At 43.1% G+C, this 21320-nt stretch overlaps 1 protein-coding gene across 1 annotated transcript in view; it reads left to right on the top strand.

Annotated features, from left to right (window-relative positions):
* Positions 1 to 21320, top strand: part of LOC126274671 (tetraspanin-6-like) — a 137663-nt gene that overhangs the window by 28306 nt on the left and 88037 nt on the right. The window contains exon 2 of the mRNA XM_049977133.1: positions 10709 to 10897. Within this exon, the coding sequence (XP_049833090.1) occupies positions 10709 to 10897 (189 nt within the window). The remainder of the gene's footprint in view (positions 1 to 10708; positions 10898 to 21320) is intronic.

Raw genomic sequence — 21320 nt, 5'->3', positions numbered from 1 at the left:
AGAGCAAGTTGTGCTGATAATTAATTGTTGAGAAAAAATCTCCTTTTCGAATTAATTAGCACTGAAGTTAGCCCGTCAGGCCATGGCGCGCAAATTGAAGCGGCCGGCCAGAGATGGTGACGCCAAAAATGTTTTTCGGCTGTTTTCCTAAAACAAACAAGAGAGTGATACAAAAACTGGACCTGGGACGGTAGTAGGGATCCAACACGAGCCAAAGGCTGGGGAGTCTCGTGCGCTATCATCTACGCTATGAGAACAGCTGGCTCTAATTGTATTTGGCGGGCGGCTTTAATTTGCGCGGGCAACGGCCTGATTGGCTAACTTCAATGCTAATTAACTCGGAAACGGGGCAACGTATCAAATGTTTTTCTTAGCAGCTATTTCTCAATGGAACCTACGCTGCAACACGATTACAACCTTATCGGACTGTTTCTGACCACACTTTAGAGATGCATCGGAGTCGCGCTGGGTTGCATATCGGCTGCAGCACTGCACTGAAACGTAAAGAGTTTGATCGCCTCTAATATTATGGTTCATGTTTCTAATTTTCATCAGTAGGAACTTCTCACCTTGAGGAATTCTTCAAATGAACAATAAACCTATATAATAACATATACACTCCTGGAAATTGAAATAAGAACACCGTGAATTCATTGTCCCAGGAAGGGGAAACTTTATTGACACATTCCTGGGGTCAGATACATCACATGATCAAACTGACAGAACCACAGGCACATAGACACAGGCAACAGAGCATGCACAATGTCGGCACTAGTACAGTGTATATCCACCTTTCGCAGCAATGCAGGCTGCTATTCTCCCATGGAGACGGTCGTAGAGATGCTGGATGTAGTCCTGTGGAACGGCTTGCCATGCCATTTCCACCTGGCGCCTCAGTTGGACCAGCGTTCGTGCTGGACGTGCAGACCGCGTGAGACGACGCTTCATCCAGTCCCAAACATGCTCAATGGGGGACAGATCCGGAGATCTTGCTGGCCAGGGTAGTTGACTTACACCTTCTAGACCACGTTGGGTGGCACGGGATACATGCGGACGCGCATTGTCCTGTTGGAACAGCAAGTTCCCTTGCCGGTCTAGGAATGATAGAACGATGGGTTCGATGACGGTTTGGATGTACCGTGCACTATTCAGTGTCCCATCGGCGATCACTAGAGGTGTACGGCCAATGTAGGAGAACGCTCCCCACACCATGTTGCCGGGTGTTGGCCCTGTGTGCCTCGGTTGTATGCAGTCCTGATTGTGGCGCTCACCTGCACGGCGCCAAACACGCAAACGACCATCATTGGCACCAAGGCAGAAGCGACTCTCATCGCTGAAGACGACACGTCTCCATTCGTCCCTCCATTCACGCCTGTCGCGACACCACTGGAGGCGGGCTGCACGATGTTGGGGTGTGAGCGGAAGACGGCCTAACGGTGTACGGGACAGTAGCCCAGCTTCATGGAGACGGTTGCGAATGGTCCTCGCCGATACCCCAGGAGCAACAGTGTCCCTAATTTGCTGGGAAGTGGCGGTGCGGTCCCCTACGGCACTGCGTAGGATCCTACAGTCTTGGCGTGCATCCGTGCGTCGCTGCGGTCCGGTCCCAGGTCGACGGGCACGTGCACCTTCCGCCGACCACTGGCGACAACATCGATGTACTGTGGAGGCCTCACGCCCCACGTGTTGAGCAATTCGGCGGTATGTCCACCCGGCCTCCCGCATGCCCAGTATACGCCCTCGCTCAAAGTCCGTCAACTGCACATACGGTTCACGTCCACGCTGTCGCGGCATGCTACCAGTGTTAAAGACTGCGATGGAGCTCCGTATGCCACGGCAAACTGGCTGACACTGACGGCGGCGGTGCACAAATGCTGCGCAGCTAGCGCCATTCGACGGCCAACACCGCGGTTCCTGGTGTGTCCGCTGTGCCGTGCCTGTGATCATTGCTTGTACAGCTCTCTCGCAGTGTCCGGAGCAAGTATGGTGGGTCTGACACAACGGTGTCAATGTGTTCTATTTTCCATTTCCAGGAGTGTATATCTACAGAGAACATACAAAATTTCCTGGAGATATTCTGAGCTCCTAGCGTCGCCCTAACAGGTTTTTCTTTACTCACAACGGACCTTCGCATGTGTACACTAAGATAAATGGGAAATGTCTTACTAGTCACCCTCCCTGTTCACCTAAACACTCTCTTTTCAGTACCGTCGCAGATGGTGAAAAGGGGTGCCGTAGCGGGCAGCCTGTTGTGTTGTCCCAGCGAGAAAGGGAGGCGCTCAGTTCGGCTGGTGGACTTGCTAGTGTTTGGGGCGACTTAGGCTGACAACGTCACTCAACTATCAGTGTAAAGAAAAAAATGGAGAGAAAGTAAAGAAAATTAAGAAGTAACACATATTCAGTTCTGTACGACATATGGCGGGCGGCTTGAATGTAGCACATGATCAGAAGTCAGTGAATAGGTTAGACTGCTCCAAATTTTTGTATGTACTAGTCGATGAAAACCGGAACTGGAAGAAGCAAATTACTGAGCGTCTCAAATAATTAAGTTTAAGTACTTTTGTTCTTCGTATAATTTAAAATCTTAGTAACAAATGAATCAATCACCAAACATATTTTGCAAATTTACACTCAATAAGACATTGTAATTCTGTCAGAGACGGCAAAGGACTTGGAAGAGCAGTTGAACGGAATGGACAGTGTCTTGAAAAGAGGATATAAGATGAACATCAACAAAAGCAAAACGAGGATAATGGAATGTAGTCAAATTAAATCGGGTGATGCTGGGGGAATTAGATTAGGAAATGAGACACTTAAAGTAGTAAAGGAGTTTTGCTATTTAGGAAGTAAAATAACTGATGATGGTCGAAGTAGAGAGGATATAAAATGTAGACTGGCAATGGCAAGGAAAGCGTTTCTGAAGAAGAGAAATTTGTTAACATCGAATATAGATTTATGTATCAGGAAGTCATTTCTGAAAGTATTTGTTTGGAGTGTAGCCATTTATGGAAGTGAAACATGGATGATAACTAGTTTGGACAAGAAGAGAATAGAAGCTTTCGAAATGTGGTGCTACAGAAGAATGCTGAAGACTAGATGGGTAGATCACGTAACTAATGAGGAGGTATTGAATAGGATTGGGGAGAAGAGAAGTTTGTGGCACAACTTGACTAGAAGAAGGGATCGGTTGGTAGGACATGTTTTGAGGCATCAAGGGATCACAAATTTAGCATTGGAGTGCAGCGTGGAGGGTAAAAATCGTAGAGGGAGACCAAGAGATGAATACACTAAGCAGATTCAGAAGGATGTAGGTTGCAGTAGGTACTGGGAGATGAAGCAGCTTGCACAGGATAGAGTAGCATGGAGAGCTGCATCAAACCAGTCTCAGGACTGAAGACAACAACAACAACAAGGTCTCATGGAATTATGGTAACAAATTAAGTTTTGTACCTAATATAAATCATTTCTCCTGAATAATTCGTTCCGTTCCATGACGAATTATGATTTAATTACTGGTACCCTGTAAGAAAGACTAGTTTTTAAGTGTAGTTACACGAGTGGGACTAAAAATTATATGTTCATTAATGTTATAAATGTAGGTCTACATGTATCCTGTAACTGACATCATTTTGATAAAAGAATCGTTCAAATTATCTATGGAACACGTATCTAACTAATTTCCGAGGATTTTCTGATGGATTATTTGTCTGAATACGACTGTGGAAATTACTGTAAAAAATCTTGACAATATATCAATATGATGCAAAGGTTGCAACTGGGTGCTATTTTAAAGACTCATAAAAATGTGCGTTTCAGAAAACATAAAATGTGATAGCTTCGAATTTGCGACGTTTGAGTTAGATGTGCCAAATAATTATCTAAGTGTAGCAATGTGTGAAGACATCGAGTGGAATAGTCAGCCACTTAGATAGGTAAAGAATATGACAATATTCGATTCCTTGAAGGGGTGGTAGGAACTGGAACTTGTCTATGAAGAAGACAGGTTATACGTATGTTTTGGGGCTTTCATTGGTATAGAATAAGAGCGTATAGAAACAGATGTAGACAGGACAGTCAGCAGTTGTTTGGCTCCGGGAAAGTCTTAAACAAACGTACAAAACTGGCAAAATGGTTCAAATGGCTGTAAGCACTATGGGACTTAACATCTGAGGTCATCAGTCCCCTAGATTTAGATCTACTTAAACCTAACTAACCTAAGGACATTACACACATCCATGCCCGAGCAGGATTCGACCCTGTGACCGTAGCAGCCGCATGGTTCAGGACTGAAGCGCCTAGAGCCGCTCGACCACAGCGGCTGGCTACAAAACTGGCAGACAAACAATGTAACCTAATATGACGCAAAAGACTAAGTGAACCAGTGTGCCGGAAAAGGGGTCATCTCCTTTTTTGTCCCTGATTATGTTTGCCGGCGATAACTGATCTTTACATATTTGTGTACTAACGGCCTTGCGGCAGTGGTAACACCGGTTCTCGTCAGATCACCCCAGTTAGCATGCCCGCATCTCGTGGTCGTGCGGTAGCGTTATCGCTTCCCACGCCCGGGTTCCCGGGTTCGATTCCCGGCGGGGTCAGGGATTTTCTCTGACTCGTGAGGCCTGGATGTTGTGTGATGTCCTTAGGTTAGTTAGGTGTAAGTAGTTCTAAGTTCTAGGGGACTGATGACCATAGATGTTAAGTCCCATAGTGCTCAGAGCCATTTGAACCATTTGAACCAGTTAGCACTTTGATGGGTGACCATCCGATCTGCCGAGCGCTGTTGGCAAGCGGGATGCACTCAGCCCTTGTGAGGCAAACTGAGGAGCTCTTTGATTGAGAAGTAGCGGCTCCGGTCTCGTAAACTGACATACGGCCGGGAGAGCGATTGGCTGACCACATACCCCTTCATATCTAGTGACGCCTTTGGTCTGAGGATGACACGGCGGCTGGTCGGTACCTTTGGACCTACCAAGGCCTGTTTGAACGGTGGAGAGTTATATACGTATGGAACTTTGGTGTAAGAAGGGGTCATATTGCATCAACAGAAATGCCCGTCAGGTGGGAATTGAGTTAGGGAACGGGTCATGTCCAGATAAACAAACGTATGGTGGACCAGTTCCAATAAGAAAGAAGAAACCAGAAAACGTAAAGAAAATTCTAGAATACAAACCTGACGAGCAGAAACCATTTTATTACGGTATCTGCCAGTGACCAATGAAAGCATTCCAGTATTTTTCTTCTTTGCTGTATTTTGATTCTGGTTGTATTCTGCGTACACTATATATAAACCTTTATGCTCATAACACAGTCTTTCATTGCTATAATAAATATGAATAACAGAAAGTGGTAGAAGACTATACTTCAACTGTGAACAGGACGCCAGTTGATATCATAAGGGTCATCTACAGCAGATTCAGACTGGATTACTGACCACTTTCGTTGGCTAAAGTACATTGTAATGATTCATACTTTTTCATTCTGGGGCCAGTTGCAACGTAGCAACTCCACGACACCATATTTAAACTGGTAATGTAGTAAATCAGTTTTTTGTGTCTCCAGGAATATTTACTTTCTGGGACATGACCCCTTCTCCAACTCAGCGATTCATTTAGAAAATCTGAGCACTCTCTTCTCAAAGATCTAGAGCCACCAGATCCATATGGTTCCGCTAAAGAGAGCTCATTACTCCATGGTTTATAGAAATTTTGAAACGCTTTCCAAAATAATATTGTGTGATAGTATTTATTGCGTGACTTTGTAATTAAATTAGTTTCTCGTACTAACCTTACCCAAGATTATCACACTATACTCTTCAGCTAATGAGGTGCTCGTGAAGTTAAAATAACGCCAACCAAACGAAATACTGAAAGTTTTGTGCTTTACTGAAAACATTTGTGGGTAGCTACCCCTGCGACGTATTGTCGAGCGTAAAGTGGGCTGCACGGTCTTCTGTTCGCTGCATAAAGAACCAAAACTTACGCACATAAACCACTTGCATAAAAAATTGCTGTCCAACTTCATTAAGTATCGTCTGAATGTACCAACCTGCCCTCATTCGGATAGAACCAAAGCAATTTCTGAAAAGTTTGTGACCAGCTAATTCCCGACATACATGCAACTGCGACGTTGCTCAGAACTGGAAGTAAAGTTCAGGAAACAGATTTGGAAGAAAAAAAAAATTGTGTTAAGGTCTTATGGGATCAAACTGCTGTGTTGGTCATCGGTCGCTAAGCTTACACACTACTTAATCTAACTCAAATTAACTTATAAGGAGGACACACACACCCATGCCCGAGGGAGGACTCAAACCTCCGACGGGGGAAGACGCACGGGCCGTGACAAGACGCCTGAGACCGCAGGGCTACCCCGCGCGGCTCAGCTTTAGAAGACATACGACGTTTGCCTCACACGCATATGAATATTTACATATTCATAATATGCAGTGTCAAATCCTACTGCTACTAGTAGTAGCCGTAATAGTAGAACTGCTGCTGCTGCTACTACTACAACAAAACATGCATCGGTGTGTTACAGTTAACATTTCTGTTTCGTGTGTGATTTTTAGCTTAATAATATATAACTTCATAGAATCTGGAACGTCATAATTATTTTCTTAGCTGAGAGTGTTGCCCACTGTTGGTCATCCAGCACTTATTTTTCAATTTTACAGTACTGCTATACTGAAAATGAAATGATCGTATGGCACTTTTCGGCTGTGATACCCCATTTGGGGTATTCGGCCGCCTGATGCAAGTCTTTTTTATTTGACGCCGCTTTGGCAACTTTCACATCGATGACGATGGAGACAACACAACACCCAGTACCCGAAGGGATTAAATCTCCGACCCGGTCGGGAGTCAAACCCACGACGACTGCGTGGCAGTCAGACGCGCTGGCTACTCAGCTACGAAGGCAGACACTGATGTAATAAAATACGTTGACAGTTGATAGATTCAAATTCCAGGTCTTATCTATCGGACACTCATTCACTAATGTAAGTTATTTCATTAAATGGTCTAAAAATTCAACTATGAGCAACTCTGCAACGTTGGCGGTCGCATAACTAGTTAATATCAAGTAGAATGTATGCCATATGTGTTACCCGGAACTTTTAAAGAATATAGCTATATCTGTCTTCAATTTAACCCTTTACTTCACACATAAAAACGGATATGACAGTTATGTTAATCCATAGACATATAGATCTAGGTTTCATCAAACGTGGGTAAATTCCATATACGCTAATAACAAAGAGAAATAACGTGGTAGTATACAGATACACCTTTAGCGACAAGCTTCTGGAGGCTATCATATCGTTTAACCTTGCAGAGGCATTACTATGAACGATATCAAATGTGGCGAATTTGTGGAATCAACAGTAGAGAAACCAACTGTAAGAACTGTGTTTGCAGCACAGGTTCTGAAAAAGAGTAGTACATCTGTGGAGGACATCGCTTTCGAAACGGTAGTGTGACCAGTTAGATAGCATTTCCCATGTGTTTAAAATGTATAGGTAACAGCAAATATCACAGAAATTCGGAGACACGCTGCTTTGGTCGTAACAGCAATAGATATCCCTACGAAATTATAATGCAGGAAACTTTAATTGGAATCTTCGGGAAGGCGGTGGTGCTCTCGCCGATACGCTGTTAGGTAAATTTAGAGAACAAGCACTCGAGCGAGAGCGTGCGTCACTACCATCATCGTATGTTACGCATGAAAAGAAGACATCAGTGATTAGGAAGTGTACCGTGGCTTACAGCCATTTTCCCGGACAGAAAAGAACAGAAATCGCTAATATTGAAATTTCTTGGCATATTAAAACGTGTGCCGGATCGAGGCTCGAACTCGGGACCACGGAAAAGTAAAAGACGAATTACTGGCGGAAGTGAAGCTGTGAGGGCAGGTCGTCAGTCACGCTTGAGTAGCTCAGTTGCTGGTCCATTTTCGATTGTTGGTCGTGGCCTCTTTCCATTCGTTATTTCTTACGATATATCTGATAATATTTTGACAATCACAATGAGCACTTGCTTGCGAAAGGCGCAGTTCCCGAGTTTCAGTTCCTGTCCAGCACACAGTTTGAAGCTGCCATGCAGTTTCATATCATCGCACACTCCACTGCAGATTGAAAAATTTAAGTATGCGAATTACTGATATTATAACGAAGCACAAACTTCCATGAATTGTACAGCATCTTGTGAAATACAGCTATTACTACAATTTTTATTGGATAACGCCCGTTATAGATAACAATGTCACCCGTAAATAGTCTTGGATGAAATGCAACTTTAAAGCAAATGGCCAAGTCCTGATACTTTTTAATACTTCATTGACAACAGAAGAATAGTAGTGACCAAAAATTCCTTCAGGAATAAAATTTTGTCGTTAACACAAAATCATCTTGATACACAAACAAGGAAGAAATTCACCAAGAGAGATATTTTAAAAGTCTTAAATTATCTTCATGAAAGGTGGACTCACGAGGAACAGTAAATAAATATTTATAAGCAATAGAGATGTGGATATGGAGTTCAGTCTCCTTAACGTCCTCGGCTGAAAGAAAATTCAATTGTCATTTTCTGAAAGAAAATAATAAAAACAGAACGTTGACTACCACTTTGTGGAAAATAAAATCTGACTTTCTTGGTCATCCTAATTTGGCATAACGATTTAATGAAGATCATGTATTATGGAAAAATCGTAGGAAGGAAACAGAGCAAGCCCAGAACGTCCATGTTGAAACCTGCAGTCTGTGAAATGAATTTTGCCAGCTGTAGTCAACCGGTACATGTATTTTCATCAATAATTTGTTGGTTTTAGTCGGTGCCAATAAATTTTTATTAACGAAACTACGCATATTATGCAAATACAAAAGAAACACAAACGCAAATGCTAATAAAAATAACTGAGCTACATTACTCTAGTCCTAGTTTTAATTTGACTTTCAATTTTTTTCTTCAGTAGTCTTTTGTTGTGATATCTTTCACAGTGTTCATTGCACAGTTCACATATGCAGTCGTCATTCGGCTGGTGGAATCCTTTGTTTTTGCAGAACTTGTGATGAAAACCAGGTGTTGCTTATAGTGTTATTAAATGTAGAAGTTCGTGGTTTGAATGTTTCCATTATTCCGTCATTAAGGCGCCAGTTAAGTAGAAGTTGTTACAGACAGAAATGTGTTTTTCTATGAGTATTTGGCGAGAGCTTTCGTAGGCTTTGAGCCAAGCACATATGCATTTTGAAGTCTTCAGTGAACAAGGTTTCGTAGGTTAAGTCTTGAATGCGTTGTGTTTCCGATGCTCACCATAGAGGGGGATTTGACTTTCTTTAATGTTAGACGGTCGTTGACTTTTAGTTTATACATTATTATGTAGATGCCGTAAGTTGCTATTGGTGCTACCGTACTTGCGAATCAGTTTGGATTCCGTAGAAATATTGGAACACGTAAGGCAATACTGACCCTACGAGTTATCTTAGAAGACAGATTAAGGAAAGGTAAACCTACGTTTCTAGCATTTGTAGAATTAGAGAAAGATTTGACAATGTTGACTAGAATACACTCTTTCAAATTATGAGGGTGGCAGGGGTAAAATACAGGGAGCGAAAGGCTATTTACAATTTGTACAGACACCAGATGGCAGTTATAACGGTCGAGAAGCATGAAAGAGAAGCAGTGGTTGGGAAGGGAGTGAGACAGGGTTGTAGCCTCTCCCCGATGCTATTCAATCGGTATATTGAGCAAGCAGTAAAGGAAACAAAAGAAAAATTCGGAGTAGGTATTAGAATCCATGGGGAAGAAATAAAAACTTTGAGGTTCGCCGATGACATTCTAATTCTGTCAGAAAAAGCAAAGGACTTGGAAGAGCAGTTGAACGGAATGGACAGTGTCTTGAAAGGAGGACATAAGATGAACATCAACAAAAGCAAAACGAGGACAATGGAATGTAGTCGAATTAAGTCGGGTAATGCTGCGGGAATTAGATTAGGAAATCAGACACTTAAAATAGTAAAGGAATTTTGCTATTTGGGGAGCAAAATAACTGATGATGCTCGAAGTAGAGAGGATATAAAATGCAGACTGGCAATGGCAAGGAAAGCGTTTCTGAAGAAGAGAAATTTGTTAACATCGAGTATAGATTTAAGTGTCAGGAAGTCGTTTCTGAAAGTATTTGTATGGAGTGTAGCCATGTATGGAAGTGAAAAATGGACGATAAAAGTTTGGACAAGAAGAGAACAGAAGCTTTCGAAATGTGGTGCTACAGAAGAATGCTGAAGATTATATGGGTAGATCACATAACTAATGAGGAAGTATTGAATCGGACTGGGGAGAAGAGAAGTTTATGGCACAACTTGACTAGAAGAAGGGATCGGTTGGTAAGACATATTCTGAGGCATCAAGGGATCACCAGTTTAGTATTGGATGGCAGCGTGGAGGGTAAAAGTCGTAGAGGGAGGCCAAGAGGTGAATACACTAAGCAGATTCAGAAGGATGTAGGTTGCAGTAGGTACTGGGAGATGAGGAAGCTTGCACCGGATAGAGCTGCATCAAACCAGTCTCAGGACAGAAGAACAAAAACAATATGTAATTCCTGGATTCTAGTGTGTTTCAGAATTCGAAGTAATGGGTGGTAAACAAATGCAATAATGAGTAGGTCGCAAACAAAATAGCGCAGTCTGGAAGAGGGTGGTGAGCGGCGTGCGGTGTTGCAGCTGTTGTGCGTGTCGGTGATGGCGGTGGCAGTGGGCCTGCACCGCAGCCTGGAGCACTACCGCGCTGCCCTCTACCCCTACTCGACGCTTATTCCCGTCGTGGCGACGGTTTCCGCCGGATTGGACATGCTGGCCGCCACCGCTGCACACATCACGCTGCTGCGGCGCCGCCCAATGCCACTCTGCTACGTGAGTACCTGTTTTAGTTGTATTTGACGCCCCTCGCCCATCATATAAAGTTGATCGTCGGTAAAGCAGATGCCAGACTGAGATTCATTGGAAGAATCCTAAGGAAATGCAATCCGACAACAAAGGAAGTAGGTTACAGTACGCTTGTTCGCCCACTGCTTGAATACTGCTCAGCAGTGTGGGATCCGTACCAGATAGGTTTGACAGAAGAGATAGAGAAGATACAACGGAGAGCACCGCGCTTCGTTACAGGATCATTTAGTAATCGCGAAAGCGTTACGGAGATGATAGATAAACTCCAGTGGAAGACTCTGCAGGAGAGACGCTCAGTAGCTCGGTACGGGCTTTTGTTAACATACCTTCGAGAACATACCTTCACCGAAGAGTCAAGCAGTATATTGCTCCCTCCTACGTATATCTCGCGAAGAGACCATGAGGATAAAATCAGAGAGATTAGAGCCCACACAGAAGCGTACCGACAATCCTTCTTTCCACGTACAATACGAGACTGGAATAGAAGGGAGAACCGATAGAGGTACTCAGGGTACCCTCCGCCACACACCGTCAGGTGGCTTGCGGAGTATGGATGTAGATGTAGATGTAGATTATTGGTGGGCTGCCAGCGGTACACTACTCCACTCTTCAGCCAAGAGGATTCATAAAAATTTAGCAAAGACGCGAAAAAATTTATGAGGACTGTTTTCTGTTAAAAAGATAAAAGATGAACGGCTAAAAAGGCAATCAATATAGATAATTTAAAAAACTCAATTGCAACCTGGTGATGTTCTTCTACGAAAAAGTACTGGAACACTGCGCTTCCACTTAAAATCTCAAGAACCTGCATTGTGTGAGAAGTATCGTGTGAGGAGAGAATATGTTCCACAGGGCTGAGGGCTGCGGTGAAAAGATAGGGGCTGTTAGGTAGAAAAACTGTGGAGATGATAGGCAGAATCAGGCGTAACGCCGTATACCGATCGTGCCTTGGAGACGGTTAACTGGGAGATGTGTCTCAGAGCTGGATAGTGACAGATGGTGACGCGAGACTGGACGCGCACGTAGTTTATGTATCAGCCGATAGAGGACAGTATTGGAGAGGGGGACTGTGATTTTAGTTTAGATTGTGCCCACTACAGTGCACTAAAGTATTAGAATGTTTTTCATAAACTGTTCTAGTATTTTCTTAAAGTGTTATTATGTCTTTTTTGTGTAGGTAAAATGTTATAAATGTGTTTTAGCAGTATGAATGATGCATGAGTGTGGTTTAAGGTTAATATGAAGATAATTGTTTAACGAATTGTGTAGTAGGATTTAGTGTGGGACCATTTCGAAGAAGTATGGATATGGACAAAGGGAATTTTTGTAGAATAGATTTGTAAAGTAAGTTTATGGTAAAGGGAATGTTAATTCAGGTATAAGTAACAATAGTAAATAACTTTATGCATAAGCAAAACTTCAGCATATTAGATAATTACGTCGGTAAAAAGAGCAGTCGTTAGGTTTACCATTTTGCGATTGGTAATTGATGAAAAGCGCGGATTGACGCGGGAGAATGTTGTTTTGCTATTGGCTGTTGAATAAACTGCCCAGTGGTAAAGCAGTATTCTTCGCGCGATTGGTTATTGATGAAAAGCGCGGATTGACGCGGTAGAATGTTGTTTTGCTATTGGCTGTCGCGCGCCTTTCTGCTGGTAGAGAAGACTTAGAGTATCCTAAAGATGAGTGGGAGCCTAGCCATGAAACAGTTCGGACTTATGCAGTAGTAGTTCCGATGGAAAAGATAAATTGCCCGATCTAGCAGTGTTTCATACATCAAAAGTGTGGTAAAGTGGAGGCATAATTATTCCGATGGGCGTGTAGAGATTTCGGAATTTTTAAGTGAATTTTGTGACGAGAAAAGACATATATTCCACGTGTCGTATTGAGCAGGCCGGTGGCTAAAAACTGTGACTGCATTACGTACCGACAGACTTAATATTTGGCGAACATTGTCAATCAAAAACAATCAGTATTTTTGTAGCTATTACGTTTTCGGGAAATGCAACACCATAAACTTGCTAACGTGAGTGAAAGGGATTGTGAGTGACTGTGTTAAGACTAGCACGGGCTTGGAAATGATACTTGTTCACCTAAGTTTCAGAATATATTAACTGAGGACAAAATTTCCAACATTTCATCTCGTGTAAAAACTTTAATTGCAGCCTGGTTCACGTCGAAGTACAGTAGCTTTCACTCGGCTTCTCTACTGATGATATGCCGAGACAATGTTCACAGGTAGGTGCAGGTACGTCGTAAAGGGACAGAAAGAACCGCGCCGCCGCAAGAAGTACAGGTGGATTGTGGGACTAAAGACTGTGGGAAAGACAGAGGATGAGAAGTCACGTGGTGTGTAGGTAGTGTGTTGGTTACAAGAGGAAAATTATGGGGGTCGATAGAGAGGAAAAAGAAGAGAGGAGCCCTGCTGTTAAAGTTGGTAGGTGCAAAAATACTGGGGCGGATCTCACTGTCTGGGAGAGGGATTTGGTTGAAGTTGCTTTCAGATAGGATATGGAGTGTGTTTAGGTACTGGGAGGAGGGATGGGTTTGTGAAGGCGTAGCAGCATACCAGGATTGGTGATCAGAAGGGAGAGAATGGGGTTATTGGAATCAAATTTGCAAAATGTATAGGAGATGTGGACAAGTTCAATGTGGATGAGGTGACGTGGAAATGTGATGAGATGGTAGAGGATTCATATGGGGGAAGGCAGACAGATGCAGAAAGCGAGACAAAGTGCACGGTGTTCAAAATTTGGAGGGACTTACAGAACTTTGGTGGTGCAGAGATTCGTGCAACATTTGTATAGCAGAGGATGGGGCAGATCAGGTCTTTGTAGGTGTGGAGAACATTGGAGGGGTGTAATCCCCAAGTTCGACCTGTTAGTAGTTTTAGTAGTTTCAGTCTATTGTGGGCTTTCTGTTGAGTGGTTAGTAGATGAGGTTTCCACATTAGTTACCCAGTGAAGGTTAGTTCAAGGTATTTTAGTGTGTTAGTTAACTGGATATGACAGTCGTAAATGTCAAGGTATAAGTCATGGAGATGGAAGGTGTGGGTGTTAGTCCTATAATCATTGCCTGTAGTTTAAAGGGGTTGATCTTCAGGAGCAATTAGTTATACCATGAGGTAAACTGATTGAGGTGAATTTGGAGGGATCACTGGGATTTCTGGAGTGTAGGTTAGATGGTGAGGAATGCAGTGTCATCAGCATACTGAAGGAGGTGGACTGGTGGAGGGTGGTTTGGGGATATCAGCAGTGTAGAGGAGATAAAGGAGAGGGGATAGGATGGATCATCCTGCACTAAGATAGAAGGTACAATGATTGGTACTGTTAACAGTGACAAAGGATGGGCTATTAGATAGGAAGGTTCCAATAAGATGAACATGGTCAACTGGAAGCGCGTATGTCTGGAATTTGAAAAGGAGAACGGAATGCCAAACATGATCGTAGGAGGAAAAATAGCATATTTGTGGGAGTTGAATCAGTGGGACAGGAGATGGGTGAAGTGAAGGAGCTGGTCATCAGAGGAGAAACGGGGATGAAAGCGACATTGGTTAATGGGAAAATATGGTGTTGGTTCAAGTGTTGATGGATACGACAGGAGAGGATGGATTCGATGACCTTGCTGAACATTGAGGTGTGGCAGATGGAGCGGTAGGACGGTAGAATGAAATATCAGTAGGGGGTTTGTGCTGTCTGAGGAAGAGCAGGAATCTGGAGGTTTCTCACAGCTCAGGGTAACCTGTGGAGAAGTAGGTGGTATAAAGGGTTGCAAGGGTGGCTAGAAATGAGAGTGGACATTCTTTAAGGTGTCAATAGGCGATGCGGTTGTGACCAGAGAATGCGTTGCGTTTTCTGTGAAGTACTTGTTTTATGTCGAGTGCTGTAACTGGGGTATTTAACTCTTGTTTGTGCTATGTTGTCAAGTATTGGAAGCTCGGAGCCAGGGATGGGACTGCAGTGTTAGTACGTTCGTGGCTGGTAGGGTACACTTGGTCGCAGGCGTGTCAGAATAAGTAGGCAGTTACCTGCTCCCTACTATCGCACTGAATTACTTCAGACCTGTAGACAGGCAACTCAGTGAACAGATGTCCACGCCGGGTTGCTGTCATTGCTACTTCAATCATTTGCACGCATTTTCTCTTCCACCCATATTGACGTTTCCCGCTTCACAAATTGTGCAATATTATCTGTAGTGTGCGTTAAACACTTGTAGTTTTATCTCATTCGTCTTCCAAAACCCTGGAATTATTTGCATATAGAAACTATCATTCCAAAGGATCTATACGTGCACCATCATATTTCTGTGCGTCAGCGCCTCTTCCTTAACACCTCCCAGCATATCTCGGGACTTATGCTTCGAAAGACCTCTTCGAAACTTTTGCGCAGTCCTTCATTAGTCTCGTACCAACGCTGAGCCACATGGGAGTTCATTATTCTCCATTATGATATGTCTGACATGGCATGGTTTGGGTGTCTTTGCGGACATTTCAAAGGGGCTGTAGATGTTTCTGATCAACGCCCATTCCAGATGCCTCGAGGTCGTTCATTGAGGAATTCACGCACCTGAATACCAAAGTGTGCCGCATCTCTTTCCCTGTCTAACCACCCACGGCCAATGATTCCCTTGTCTTCTATTGAATTTCCATACACATATCCAGCTCAACGGGAACTGTCATGGCCTCCTGGCGCATATCATTAAATGAGGTGCGTTACTTTCCAGTTATGACACACAATGGAGATTTTCCTTAGACCAGAAAACTACTCTCCTCCAATGTCAACTACAGTATATCGCACTTTCTGCAAAAAATAACACTCTTGAGCGAGACACGGCATTTGGAATTCTGCCAACAAAATACGGCAAGCTGTAAATTGCTGTTCCATGTCGAAATCAGATAATTCATTCACAAATATCGCTCTAAATTCTTACATTTTCAAATCTTTTTAATATGGTCATCCATTGTTGACCAAGGTACTTGTAGTTCAGCTGATCATTTGCCAATGGATACCAGTAAGAGAACTATTTATTTCTTCAATTTTTCAAATTACAGAGCAGCATGTGGACTTCTCATGTATTCTGTACATTGTAGCTGCTTTGGGCCCTGGGAAGGCCCATGAACAACAGGACATGTCCTAGGTTACCGACAGGAAGTTGCTGCCGACGTGGCAGCTCCGTGTACTAAATTTTGCACTCTGTATACCCCAGATCATGTATTTTTTCTGTTATGCTGTGTAGGCACAATCTATAAAATTTCCTTCTTTATTATGCTTCCAGTTGTTATTATGTTAATGGCCACCAGCGCATTAAAGTAACACTGTTACGGAGTTGTATTTGTCAAGGAAGTAATGTTAGCGACCGTATCCTAGTAAATTGACAGTATTCATGAGCCGTACCTATTACGAAAATACACCCTATAAACTACACCCTCTTACACTGTAATAGGGTAGGATTCACCTAAAGCGGGTCCCCACCATTCATCTCGTTTTCGAGCATCAGTGTGAAGGAGCTTAGGTTACAGTTTTCTGCTTCCTCTTAACATCTGAACTATTTGATCAAAAGTGTCCGGACACCCCCTCCCCCCCCCTAAAAACATACGTTTTTCATATTAGGCGCATTCTACTGCCAGGTACTCCATACCAACGATCTCAGTAGTCATTAGACAGACCCATTAAAGTAACACTGTTACGGAGTTGTATTTGTCAAGGAAGTAATATTACAGACCGGATCCTAGTAAATTGACGCTGTTCATGAGCCGTACCTATTACGAAAATACACCCTATTAACTACACCCTCTTATGCTGTAATAGGGTAGGAGCGTGAGAGAGCAGAGTGGGGCGCTCCGCAGAACTCACGAACGTGGTCAGGTAATTGGCTGTCACTTGTGTCATACGTCTCTACGCGAAATTTCCACACTCCTAAACATCCATAGATCCACTGTTTCCGAAGTGATAGTTCAGAGGAAACGTGAAGAGACACCTGCAGCACAAAAGCGTACAGGGCGAACCTCATCTGTTGACTGACAAACCAGCGACAGATGAAGAGGGTCGTAATGTGTAATAGGCAGACATCTATCCAGACCATCACACAGGAATTCCAAACTGCACCAGCATCCACTGCAAGTACTGTGACAGTTAGGCGGGAGGTGAGAAAACTAGGATTTCATGGTCGAGCGGCTGCTCATAAGCCACACATCATGCCGGTAAATGTCAAACGACGCCTCGGTTGGTGTAAGGGGCGTAAACATTGGACGATTGAGTAGTGGAAAAACGTTGTGTGGAGTGACGAATCACGGTACACAATGTAGCGATCCGATGGCAGGGTGTGGGTATGGCGAATGCCCGGTGAACATCATCTGCCAGCATGTGTAGTGCCAAAAGTAAAATTCGGAGGCGGTGGTGTTGTGGTGTGGTCGTGTTTTTCATTGGACTTGTACCCCTTGTTTTGCGTGGCACCATCACAGCAAAGGCCTAAATTGTTGTTTTAGGCACCTTCTTGCTTCCCACTGTTGGAGAGCAATTCGGGGATGGCGATTGCATCTTTCAACACGATCGAGCACCTGTTCATTATGCACGGCCTGTGGCAGAGTGGTTACACGACAATAACATCCCTGTAATGGACTGACCTGAATCCTATTTACACCTTTGGGATGTTTTGGAACGCCGACTTCTTGCTAGGCCTCACCGACAGACATCGATACTTCTCCTCAGTGCAGCACTCCGTGAAGAATGGGTGGGCCAACACCATATTAAATTCCAGCATTACCGACGGAGGGCGCCACGAGCTTGTAAGTCATTTTCAGCCAGGTGCCCGGATACTTTTGATCACATAGTGTAGGTAATCTTAAACAAACGAATAACATTCTTGTTTTGGTCACCTTAACAGATAGTCTGAGTTCTCTCTTGCAACCTTTCACATGAATACAGCTCAGAGCAGTTTTGGTCTCATTCACACGCCTACAATTTGCGAGTATTCATTCCTTCAGAACGCAACGTTATATTCCACTGTATAATCTACCCGTTGTGTTGTACCTGATCAAATGTATCCCCACATCCCTATGTAATGTGATACTGAGCACTAGATGTCACGAAAGGTGGACTCGTCTAGTATAAAAGGAGGAGGAAAAGAAGAGTAGTATCAGCAGAACGGGTCGGTAAGTAGAGCTCACTGTCTTCGAATATGGACCGCTCATTAGATGTCACCTGAGTAACGAATCCATCAGGGATAGTTCTATTGTTGATGATGTGGCTGTGCAGTGGAAAGGTGAAGGAACAGCTGCAGCTAAAGCAAGACCAGGACGATCTCATCAATTGATGGACAGGGACCATCAGTGTCGCGCAGGATGGTTGTAAAAACCGCATGAAATCAACAGAAGCATTCAATTGTGCATCCCAGAGTGCTACTAGCAGTCCAGCTAGCACAATGTTGGTGGGTCAGGAGTTAAAAAGAATGGGGTGAATGGTCGAATAGCTGCTTATAAGTCACATATTTCTGAAGTTAGTGCTAAGCGAGGCTAGAGGTGACGCAAAGAGCGACGCCAATGAACAATGATTGTCTGTAAACGAATGATACACCTAGCCAGTGGCAATCAGAGAGAAGGGTTTGGGTTTGGCGAATGTTCAAGGACATTATCTCTCATCATGTGTACTACCAACAGTGAAGTACGGAGAAGATGCTGTTGCGGTATTGGGGTGTTATCCGTGGCTAGGGTGTGATTCCCTTATTGGGCTTAAGAAAACGCCAAATGTGAAAGGATATGGAAACATTTTACAGCGTTGTGTACTATGTAGCGCTCTATATGAAAATTACTAACTGTGCTGTGTGCAGTCTTTGGCTGGTTTGCATTGTTGGAATTTGCTATTGTAGTGTTGGGCAGCTGGATGTGAACAGCGTGTAGCGTTGAGCAGTTGGAGGTGAGCCGCTAGCAGTGGTGGATGTGAGGAGAGATATGGCAGAATTTTAAGAGCGGACGATCTGGTCGTGTGTCCGCCAGAAAGAGGAAAGAGTAAATTTGTAATACTGGATATCATGAACTTATATATATATATATATATTAAGGTAAATACTGTTCTCTATCAGACTCTTTCATTTGCTTAGTAAGCCTATCAGTAGTTAGTGCCTTCAGTAGTTCAGTAGTTAGAATCTTTTATTTAGCTGGCAATATTGGTGCTCGCTGTATTGCAGTAGTTCTAGTAACGAAGATTTTCGTGAGGTAAGTGATTTGTGAAAGGTATAGGTTAATGTTAGTCGGGGCCATTCTTTTGTAGGGATTATTGAAAATCAGATTGCGTTGCGCTAAAAATGTTGTGTGTCAGTTTAGTGTTGATCAGAATAAGTAAAGAGAGAAATGTCTGAGTACGTTCAGTTCTGCTCAGCTGTTTGAAAATCAAATATTGTAAGAGGTTTATCAGCACAGTAATTCATAAATTTTTCTAAGGTGATGTTTCAATTGTGTACAGGAGAGAAACAGTCGGGAGACGATGATTGTTTGCTTCAGCGTGACAGTGCACCCTGTCATCAAGTAACATCCTTAAGGTCTTGGTTTTTGGACAAGAACGTTTCTGAAATGAACTGTTCCGCTCGGATTTCAGACCTGAACCCAACGGAACAAGTTTGGGATGAGATAGAAGTCGTCTGCGCTTCAGAGCCCAGCGTCCGACATAGCTGCTTTCTCTAGTTTCGGCTCGTGAGGAAGAACGGGCTCCCATACTTTCACAGACGTTGAGACACCTCACTGAAAGAGTTCACAACAAAGCTCGGAGAGAGAGCACGCATGCACCTTAATATCACTAATAGATGTCTCCACAGATTTTCATACGTCACTGAAAGTGTCCTCATAAGAGTTCAAGCTGTCGTAATGGCGAAGGGAGGACACATCCATGTTAACGTCCACTAATATTTTTCTGGGTATGTTTGATCAGATGGAGTGTTGCAACACATCACATATTACTGTACAGTGCTATAAATTAATGTGAATGAGCTTTAAACTGCTCCAAGAAGCGCCAAGAGCTTTCGATGTCAACTGAAAAGTTACATAGTTTCAGTGATGGCATTTGCACAGAATTAGTGCAAGGGGCTACTAGCGGAGCGCGTTCTTTGCATTTGACTTTGGAATTGATTCAAAAAAACTTCCTCTCAGCACCCTTGCTGCCTTCTGAGTAGCTGGATTCGCTTTGTCTGTGAACTAAATCTGGTCAGCAGAACCGGTCAGCCGGCAGATGTGTCCGAGCGGTTCTAGGCGTTTCAGTCTGGAACCGCGCTGCTGCTACGGTCGCAGGTTCGAATCCTGCCTCGGGCATGGATGTGTGTGATGTCCTTAGGTTAGGTAGGTTTAAGTAGTTCAAAGTTCTAGGGGACTGATGACCTCAGAAGTTAAATCCCATAGTACTTAGAGCCATTTGCACCATTTAGACCCGGTTAATCAGCAAATAACTGGGAGTTCCGGATAGAGTCCTCCCTCTGGATATATCAGGTACTAACTTAGACCAAATATTGATACTGTTAAGATTTGAAACCAATGACTAAAAATAAGATACGTCAAGCAGGGCAAAAAGTGATCATCATACACTATGCGAAGTGCAGCCGACAGTTTCAGGATTGCTCATTTACAGTCGAAATCAAGCACCTATGCAGCAATACAGTTGACGCAGTTTTCCGAAATTTCCTCTGAGTGTGATAGGTATTGTTTTTAAATTCTCTCAAGTGGAAAGATAACAAACAGTTACAGCCACTGTGCCGACTGTTCTTTGTTTTTACAAACAACATATTTACAGTTATACAGTGAATACTTATTTTTTGTGAGTCATTTAGTTTAAGTAGTTCTAAGTTCTAGGGGACTGATGACCTCAGAAGTTAAGTCCCATAGTGCTTAGAGCCATTTGTACCATTTAGACCCGGTTATCAATTGGCAATTTGGCAAGAAGTGTCAAGTTTTCTGGAAATCATTGAACATTGCACGTAAAAACTTTTATTATACTTTCACAGCAAATTACGTCTTTTTCTATGCATAATGTCCTGTATTTATACAAAATAACCATTTATGTTGTATAATTTTTATTTAATCCAGTACAGACACCTGAGAAATATCAGGATAAGAAACGTAAGATATTAGAAAACATTGGTTATGCAATAAGCTCGTCTAATGAATTATACGCTAACATTCTGTCATCTCAAAATATTCTTCATCACGTTTTAGATATGAGGACCAACAAACATATTAACATGCAGCTCGTGAAATATCTCTGCAAGGATTTTGAAATATGTTCACTTCATAGCTTTGCGTAGTCGTTTGGGTTAAAATTGTCCCTTTTCCAAGAAAGGGTCCAAACATTCCTTTGTATATCATCAGTGGGTCCACAGTAATCAGTTTTAAGATTACGTAAAAACAAATTAT

The sequence above is a fragment of the Schistocerca gregaria genome, chromosome 1 (assembly GCF_023897955.1).
Source record: "Schistocerca gregaria isolate iqSchGreg1 chromosome 1, iqSchGreg1.2, whole genome shotgun sequence".
Lineage (NCBI taxonomy): Eukaryota > Metazoa > Arthropoda > Insecta > Orthoptera > Acrididae > Schistocerca > Schistocerca gregaria.
The sequence above is the reverse complement of the archived record's forward strand: the minus strand, read 5'-3'. Positions and strand labels throughout refer to the sequence as shown.